General features: G+C 48.8%; 1 protein-coding gene across 1 annotated transcript in view; it reads left to right on the top strand.

Moving 5' to 3' along the window:
* Nucleotides 1–1,384: 1,384 nt before the first annotated feature.
* The window catches only part of Letm1 (leucine zipper and EF-hand containing transmembrane protein 1), a 46,408-nt gene continuing 38,547 nt past the window's right edge, over nucleotides 1,385–9,245 (top strand). The window contains exons 1-2 of the mRNA XM_021210298.2: nucleotides 1,385–1,699; nucleotides 6,117–6,186. Coding sequence (XP_021065957.1) covers nucleotides 1,621–1,699; nucleotides 6,117–6,186 — 149 coding nt within the window. The 5' untranslated portion in view covers nucleotides 1,385–1,620. The remainder of the gene's footprint in view (nucleotides 1,700–6,116; nucleotides 6,187–9,245) is intronic.

Here is a 9,245-nt window from a genome sequence, read left to right as displayed (position 1 = left end):
CCCGCCTCTGCCTCCCAAGTGCTGGGATTAAAGGTGTGCACCACCACACCTGGCATTTGTCACCTGAGGTTTTGATTTTAGCAATTCAGACTGGTGTGAGGTGGAATCTCAGGGTTNTTTTGATTTGCATTTCCCTGGTGACTAAGGAAGTTGAACATTTCTTTAGGTGCTTCTCAGCCATTAGGTATTCCTCAATTCTCATAACTACTTTGACTTTACTTTGCTCTCCTCCTCCTCCTCCTCCTCTTCCTCCTCCTCCTCCTTTTTGGTCAGGCAAGTGTTCTTATTGGTGGAAGTTTCTCAGCTTGGCTAAGAAACTTCAGTTCTTTGGTTTAGGTCATTAACCCTTTCGGGGAATCCCTATACTTGACTTAATTCTGTATCTGATGTCACAATGTACACTGCCCTGTGCACAAGAGAGGGTCCAGGCACCTTGGGAGATTCTCTCCCACCTGGATAGGGATTCTGGCCTACACCAGCACAGCTTTTAGGTTCTGATTCAGAAAACGACCAGATAGGTTACTTCTTCCCAATGGGCTGTGCTGGGATACTAGTTAATCATCCTCGCTGGGAGCCAGCTGGAATTAGGACTTGAGCACCTGTTCATCAAAAAAACAAAACCCAAAAAACAAACAAACAAAACTCCCAAACCAACAACAAAGAACCCCCCCAAACCAGACGAATTAAGTTCATACTGAAGATCTTCACCTACTATGCTGAGTTCACTCCCATAGGAACGTAGAAGGAACGGAAAAGGCATTCCACAAAGAACCAAAGACAGGAGGTGGAAAGCAGTGAAGGAAGTCTCCAGGAACAATCTGGTGTCCCTGGGTCGGGATACAGATGGGGGGGGGGGGCGCGGCGGCTGCTCTGGAGCACCAGAGTGTGTAGAGACCTGGGTTTCCACAACTCTGAAGCCTGCCATTCCAGCCACACTTTAAAGAAAAGGATGCTGTCAGGTCTATTCTGGAGTGGGCAGGGGTGGTTGTGAGCTACCAGAGGGGACCTGCCAGGAGCGCAGCCCACTGCTAAGGTTGCTCGCCCTGACGCGAAGCAAGGAGCTGCGACCAACTAACAGCCTCGCAGAGTTATATTCCCTACCCACCCTCCCTTAAAGTACCATGAACCATCTGCTAGGGGCTAGTATAGAACAGGGCTTAGTAGTAAGGAAAGCAGATGCCAGGTCTTTTGCCGCCTCTGCGCCCGCAGCCCCAAGTCAAAAGCTAGGCACTGCTTAGAGGCAAGAGGAACTCCAGATAGATCTGAGCTCCTCGAGAAAACCCAAGACTCGGCGCACGCTGGGACTTGTAGTTGGCAGAGGCAAGCCTCCCGGATGCACGCTGGGCCTTGTAGTCCGTTGGGCGGGCTTGCCCCTCACCTGGCCAGGGCGGGTGCCGCAGGGCCAATGGGAGCGGTGCCGGCCAGGCCTGTTCCGCCCCGCTCCTCCGGACGTTTGTGCCGGGACAGGGCCGCTGCGGATGCCGGGTCCTTGAGCTGAGCGTCTGCTGCCGGAGCCAACCTCTGCCGTCAACCGTCCGCACGGGCTGGGCCCAGGCGCCGGGACGGCGAAGATCCGCCGAGGAAGCTGAGGCTGCCATAGAACGCCGCGGCGGCGGGCGCATGGCGTCCATCTTGCTCAGGAGCTGCCGGGGCCGGGGGCCTGCCCGCCTCGCGCCACCTCGGGCCGCCTCCCCGCGGGGTAAGCCGGAGCTGCGCAAAGGACCTGTTGTGGGCGACCAGGCGCCAGCGCGGGACGCCCCCTTCCGTGCCCCGAGGCAGCGCGGCAATGACAAGCACCGGGCGGCTCTGTGCCGCTTGTGCTGGGCAGCTTCGCTGTGACCTTAGTTGCCCAGGTCGCCGCAGGTCACCGCTGCCGACCGAGGCGCTGAGAAAGTTCCTTAGGGCTGTGGCTTCCCTGGCGCTCCCCTCGTTGATGAACCGAGCCCTGCCCTGCCCTTTGGCCAGTTCAGGCTTGGAAGCCAGAACTCTGGGACAAGGAGATTGGGTTGTGGTTGATGCCAGCATAGTGGGCCGCTCCCTGGGGTGGGGTGACTGATGGCCGTGCTTCCCTAGGAAACTTATTTGTGTCCCATTTGTAAGTTACCGTGAGGATGAAAAGAAACTTAGCCTCTGAGGGAGGGACCCAAGACCTTGTGGTTTCTTGGCAGAAGTACAGTTCTTGTCGCCTTAACAGTATTGGAGAGTCGGGTATGGTGTGGAGCCAGGCGTGGTGGCACACGCCTTTAACCTCAGAACCCTGGAAGTAGAGGCATGTGAATCTCTGAATTCCAGACCATTTAGAATTTCAGGCCAGGCAGGGCACAAGACCCTGTCTTAAACAGCAAAACCAGTTATGAGTGGAAAGAGCAGAGTGCCCCTGGGTTTGGTGTGTTTTTTCAAGCTGTCTCTGCTATAAGCGCTGTCTACCTGTTGACTTGTTCAGGATACCATAAAGTACTTCTGCCCTTTCTTATTTCTGTGGCATGTTTATGGCTTTCAAATTAGCTGATATTGTGTGTGTGTGTTATTATTCCAGGCACAAGAATGTTTTCTTTAGTTAACCCAGTTCCCTTGGAACAAAAATACTGCTTCCCTGACAGGGGTTAGACTCCTGTCAGCTGGTTAGGTGGGGAACCAATAGAGCAGTACTCGGTAGCAAGTCCCTGCGCTCCCTGTAATGATGAGCCCAGAGCCAACAGGCACAGGATGAACATCCTGACTTTTAGTCTTAGTGGGTAAACTGAGGCCGACATTGTATCAAAGTGTTCTTTATTGTTGAGCACGTACCTTCTTCACTTTTGTGTGACATACTCTGGTTTTCTCATTATATTCTTCCATGACACCACATTACATTTGTCCTTTGGCTCTTCGAGTTGTCACCGTTTCTCAGGTTTTGTTGGCTTTCCATGACCTTGGCAGTTTTGAGGCGTGCTTAGGTCAGGTGTGTTGGAAGATTTCTCCTTCCGTGTTGTGCTGGTGGGTTCTGGAGAGGTCTTAAGTGAGCCTTGCTCATCCCATGCGGCCAAGGCTCCACAGCTACACTTGCTGATGTTGAGTTGACCTGGTTCCCCAGTAGAAGTGTGCCTGCCAGGTGTCCACTGTGAAGATCCTTTCCTTCCCCTTTCTGTGCTGTTCTCCGTGAGAGGAACACACTTATTATGTGGAAGTGGGATTGAACGATCCTGGGGTGTGTGGGAGAGCATCCAGTCCAGAGGCTATGGCACCAGATTACAAACCTGTTAGAACTAGTCAAGGCTCAGGAAGACAGAAGAGGACTGGCTTGGAGTGAGACAAGTTCCTGCAGCTCTTGACAGCTGCGAGGTGCACCAGACCTGGAGGCTTTGCATGAATGTCCGGGAGGACATTGCTTGGGAAGAAGTAAAGGTCTCCTGGAAGCCAGGTAAAGGAGGCAAAGAGGTTTAGTCTTTATCCCTGGGTCTGACACTCCTAAAGCTTTTGGAGTGATAGATACCAGTGGGTTTGTTACTCATAAGGAGCCCTTTCTACCCCACCTGAGAAGAGAAGTTGGGCCTCCAGAGAGGTGGGGAGTAGAGAGTGGCCAGTGGGCCAGAGGAAAGAATACTGCAAAAAGAACCTGGCTTGTTCAGGTCTCTCCTGGTCTCTCCTTGTCTCCACTTGTGTCCTTTGTGATAAACTGTGACTTTGCTGGATCCTGTGAGTTGTTCTAGCAAATTATCAAAATAAAAAATAGTTTAACCCTTCAAATTTATTATTTTATTTTAGATTTTAAAAAATTTAGGCATTCTTTTTTTTTTTTTTTTTTTTTTTTTTTTTGGTTTTTGAGACAGGGTTTCTCTATATAACCCTGGCTGTCCTGGAATTCACTTTGTAGACCAGGCTGGCCTCGAACTCAGAAATCTACCTGCCTCTGCCTCCTGAGTGCTGGGATTAAAGGCATGCACCACTACGCCATGCTTTTGGTTTTTCAAGACAGGGTTTCTCTGTGTAGCCCTAGCTGTCCTGGAACTCACTTTGTAGACCAGGCTGGCCTCGAACTCAGAAATCCGTCTGCCTCTGCCTCCCAGCTGCTGGAATTAAAGGCATGTACCACCACCGCCTGGCCTAAATTTAGGCATTCTTATGTGTTTATGTGGGAATGTGTACTCTATGTGTGCAGGTGCCCATGGAGGTATTGGAGTACAGGCAATTAAGAACCAGCCACTATGAGCATTGGGAACTGAATCCAAGTCCTCTACAAGAGCAGCAAGTACTTTTAACTGCTGAGCCATCTCTTTAGCCCAAACCCCAAGTTTCCAGAGAGCAGAACTGCAGGCAGTCTGAGCAGCTATAGTGGACTATACACCTGTGAGCCTATCACCCTGGATGGCATCAACAGTGCAGCAGGAACAGCCTTCAGATTTTTGGGGTGAGGGGGTGAGGGTGGGGACCCAGGAAGGGAGCTGGTAGGACAGAAACATCAGAATAAGTTCTACCCAGGCTGTCTTCTGTGTGCTGTGGGGATGATTCTGAGCCAAATCCTATAAAAGGAGGATTAGAAGGGGCAGAGAAGAAATTCTAGGCCTCATTGAATTAAGAAGACCCTGGAAAGGTTTGTGTGCTTTAAATGTAACAGTTGATGCTTATGCTTGTAAGAATGTAGCTGAGGGCCAGCTAGAGGCTCAGGTTCTTGTTTTTTGACCTGAAAATTCTAGGACCCATATGGTGGAAGGAGAGAACCAAATCTTGAGAGTTGTCCTCTGACCTCTGAATGAGTGTATATGCAATAAATAAATGCAAAGTAAAATATAAAAACAGATGATTTTTATATTTAAAAAAAAAAACAAACATGTAGCCAATATCAATTGTTTATGGTGGTGAAGGAACAACCAGAGTTTCCCCAGTGCTACCAGACCCTAAATGTGACCTTTTTTCCATAGAGCCAGAAGAGGTCCCCCCCCAGGTCCCCCCCTCCCCACCCCCTGACATAAAATGGTAAATGAATGTCTTTAGTGCTACTCCCATGGCATGGAGCATTGGGGCAGGGTGTTACCTACTGCCTTGTTGGCCCCTGCTATTACCTAAAATCAACACAGGCCAGGTCGCCCCTTTGAGAATGGTACCTCTGGTCCCCACTGTGCAGGAAGCCTGTTCCCTGCTTCCTTCCTGCCTTACATGGCAGTGTTGTGAATAGACTCTCAACTTCATGTGTTAGGAGAATTAGAGTGGATTAGGGAAAGCATTGAGAGTGTGTTTCATCCCTAGTGTTTTCCAGACATGGCCTCTTTTAAAGTTTTTGCTTTAATTTTTTTTTCCTTCGTTTTTCGAGACAGGGTTTCTCTGTATAGCCCTGGCTGTCCTGGAACTCACTTTGTAGACCAGGCTGGCCTCAAACTCAGAAATCCGCCTGCCTCTGCCTCCTGAGTGCTGGGATTAAAGGCGTGCGCCACCATGCCCGGCTTTTGCTTTAATTATATTGTGTGTGTGTATGTGCGCGCGCGTGCGTGCGCACGCACGCACATGCCTGCCTGCCTGGATATGCCATGGCAAGCTTGTGGAGGTCAGAAGATAACTTGTGGGGCTGGTGAGATGGCTCAGTAGGTAAGAGCACTCTTCCGAAGGTCCGGAGTTCAAATCCCAGCAACCACATGGTGGCTCATAACCATCCGTAACAAGATCTGATGCCCTCTTCTGGAGTGTCTGAAGACAGCTGCAGTGTACTTACATATAATAAATAAATAAATCTTTAAAACAAACAAACAAACAAACAAAAAAGAAGATAACTTGTTGGGAGTTATTTCCCCTACCATGTGGGCCCTGAGCATGAACTCTGTGGTCTTGGTGGCAAGTGCTTTTATCTGCTGAGCCATCTTGCTTGCCCTTCTCCCTGCCTACCAGCAACTATAGCTCATTGGAAAGGGTCCTGCATTGGGAGAGCCCACCTTCCTCAGTGCTCCCCCTTGTAGTGCTCCTTCCTGTGACTCAGCCTGAGACCCATTTCCCCAACTGGGGCGATTAGATGCTCTGTCCCACCATGCTCTGAAGCCCACTGTCATTCACAACAGTCTCCCAGAAACTTCCTATTGGGGTTTCACTCAGGTCTTCAGAGATGCCTGTTTGACCCCCGTCTGCTTACCTTTTCTTTGTTTCTGTCGTAGGTAGCCTGAGGGATCTGAGGGATCGCGCTTGTCTCGGTTGTACCAGGACCCTGGGGTTGACGAGCCATGAGTAAGTAAGCCCATGACTGAATATGTCACTGTACATGTGTGCTGGAGGCTGCAGGCTGTGCACCTGGACTTTGTCAGGGAACCAACAGCTTCTTCCTCCTTATTTCTTGGTTTTGTTTCTTTTAAATCCCCATCTGTTTATTTTGATGATTATAACCATATAATGTTGGCCAATTTTTTGTTTGTTTGTTTTTCGAGTCAGGGTTTCTCTGTATAGCTCTGGCTGTCCTGGAACTCACTCTGTAGATCAGGCTGGCCTCAAACTCAGAAATCCGCCTGCCTCTGCCTCCCGAGTGCTGGGATTAAAGGCGTGTGCCACCACGCCCAGCTAATGTTGGCCAGTTTTAAGAGAGTTAGTACTCATAACGCCAGTAGCAGTTACTGGCATTTTGGTATACTTTTTTTTTTTTTTGGTCTTATTGTTTGTTTTTTGTTTTGTTTTGTTTTGTGAAACAGAGTTACCATATATAGTATCTGTAGCTTAGACTGGCCTTGAATTTTTGACAACCTTCTTGCTTAGCCTTCCAGTTACTAGGTTTACATGTGTACTTCAACACATCCTGCCTGACATCGTCATGTATGTAGCTGGGTTTGGTGTAGTCATCATCACTATAGTTTTGTCTATTCACAATGACTAATCTTCCATGCTCACATTCCTATCGTCTTTATTGGCTTTCCATAGACTCTTGCCTAATTCTTTTCGGCTGTTTGTGGCAGCATCACGACTGTTGAGACTCTGTCTGTGACCAGGCGGACCTTTCCTTGAATACTATGCTCTTTCAAGGGTACCTGCCTCAGGGGTGTTCACAGCATGCCCCTCCCCCCACTCTTGATGCATAATAAGTATGATGTATTTAGCTCACAGGATGATGGCACCTATGAGATGGTGACAGCATCTCAAATGAAGCTTTGGTGGCATTGCAAGGCCAGTGTCACGGAGCTTCTTGAAGAAGAATGGCACCCACACTCCCTGTTGTGTGTAGTCTTGGATTTCTACCAGAGTTGCTGTGCTTCTTGTACTGTGCCCTGCACCCTGAGTCTTTACCTCAGCCCTCTACCTCAGTCTTAACTAAAAGGGTGGGGTCAGGAGATACCCTTTGCTATCCACTCAGATTGCTGAAGTATGTTCATCTCCTGCTTCCATACTCTGGCCCCTGTCTCTGGAGAGCAGGAAACCAGTGCTACTTTCTGTGCTCTTCCCTGTCTCTCCAGGTTTTGGTCTCTGGAGGTTTTGTGTTCACTGAAGCTGTTAAGTAATTACTTGGCTCTGTATCATAAGCAGTGCTGCTTCTTGATACAAATTTAATTCCTTAAATTAAAGACAAGTCAGGGGGCTGGAGAGATGGCTCAGTGGTTAAGAGCACTGACTGCTCTTCCAGAGGTCCTGAGTTCAATTCCCAACAACCACATACTGTTGTTCACAATCATTTGTAATGGGATCCAATGCTCTCTTCTAGTATGTCTGAAGACAGCTACAGTGTGCTCACGTACATAAAGGCTGGCCTTGAACTCACAGAGATCTGCCTGCATTTGCCTTAGCTTCTGCCTCCTGAATGCTGGGATTGAAGGCGTGCATCACCACACCTAGTTTTGCTTCCTTGACTCTTCCTGGTGTGATGGTGAGCTGGTGAGCCTTTGGGGTTTGGGAGAAGTTGAATGGGATTTGGTATGGAGTCTCTGGGTTTTGTTTTTGGTGGATTTTTTTGTTGTCTACGTGGTCTGATTGGTTGGTTTGTTTTGTTTTCAGAGTCTCTAGTTTTACAAAGTGCCAACACCAAATGCAGATCCGTGGGATGCTCTGTGGACTCAGTTTCCCTGTATAAATCCACAGAGGTGTGGGTTGCAGGTTCTATGATTTATGACTGAACTGGCCTATTGTTATCCCTTGTTGTAGGCAATTTGTACGGCTAGCCCCGAAGGGCACCATTTGCCAGTTTCCTTCCTAAGTTCTCTAGTCAGCACGCTAGGAGCCAGTTCCTCACCTTTATTCTCTGAGAGTTCTAGTGTCCTAGATGAACTCCTAATGCTTCCAGTCTGAAAGAGATGGAAATGCTACGAAACCTACCAAACCACTGGAGATTGGCAGCTTTCTGTTTTGTTCTGTTTTGTTTTGTGGAGTTGGGACAGGGCCTAAGGCCCTGGGCTTGTTAGGTGGGCACTCTACCTACAAGCACATCCTCAGCCCCAAGAGTAACAACGTTTCGTTTTGGTTTTTGTTTCATTTTGTTTTAGACAGAATCTCCTATACCTAAGGCTGGCCCTTAACTCTTGATTTTACTTCCTCATCTCCAAGATTTTTGGCTAGAATAGGGATGGTAGTCAGGCGTGGTAGCACATGTTCTTAGTTCCAGTAGAAGCAGGCAGATCTTTATGAGTTCTAGGCCAGCCAGAGCTATTAGTCAGATCCTGTTTCCCTACACACACACCTCCCCCCCCCCCCCAAAAAAAAAAGCCTTTTCTCTTCTCTTTCAGAAAAAGCAGCAACATCTGTTAGGTCTGGACCTTGGCCTCTAAGGCAGCTCCCAGGTGTGGTCTGCCCTCACTTTCCTTTTCCACGTACTGCCAGTCTGTGATAATAGATTACCCGCCACTTAGCATCGCTGCATTGACTCCCTGCTCAGCTCACTTGGTAGCACAAGTTCAGGTGATGGCTGCAATCTTGTTGGCACCAGCAGTACCAGTCCTAGTGCCTGTGTCTCTGTAATTTCAGGGCCTGCTTCAGCAGGAAGCTCTGCCTCAGGCCAGCTTCAGCCAGGCTCACAGCACGGCCGCCTCAGGCCATCTTAGCAGACTTCGTCATGCCACAAGTGAGTGTTAGCTTTGGGCTTTCTTTGTCTACCCAGCTGCTCATTCTTACTTTAAAGTGTTCTCATTAAGAGTATATGTTACATGTGTCCTTATTACCAGTTGGAAGATCTTCTGGATAAAAGCTAGTAATAAGGACACATGCTCCACTATGTTCATAGCAGCCTTATTTATAATAGCCAGAAGCTGGAAAGAACCCAAATGTCCCTCAATAGAGGAATGGATACAGAAAATGTGGTACATTTACACAATGGA

This window comes from Mus pahari, chromosome 13 (genome assembly GCF_900095145.1).
Source record: "Mus pahari chromosome 13, PAHARI_EIJ_v1.1, whole genome shotgun sequence".
In the NCBI taxonomy this organism is placed as follows: Eukaryota; Metazoa; Chordata; class Mammalia; order Rodentia; family Muridae; genus Mus; species Mus pahari.
Note: the sequence above shows the minus strand (reverse complement) of the source record. Positions and strands in the feature narration are given on the sequence as shown.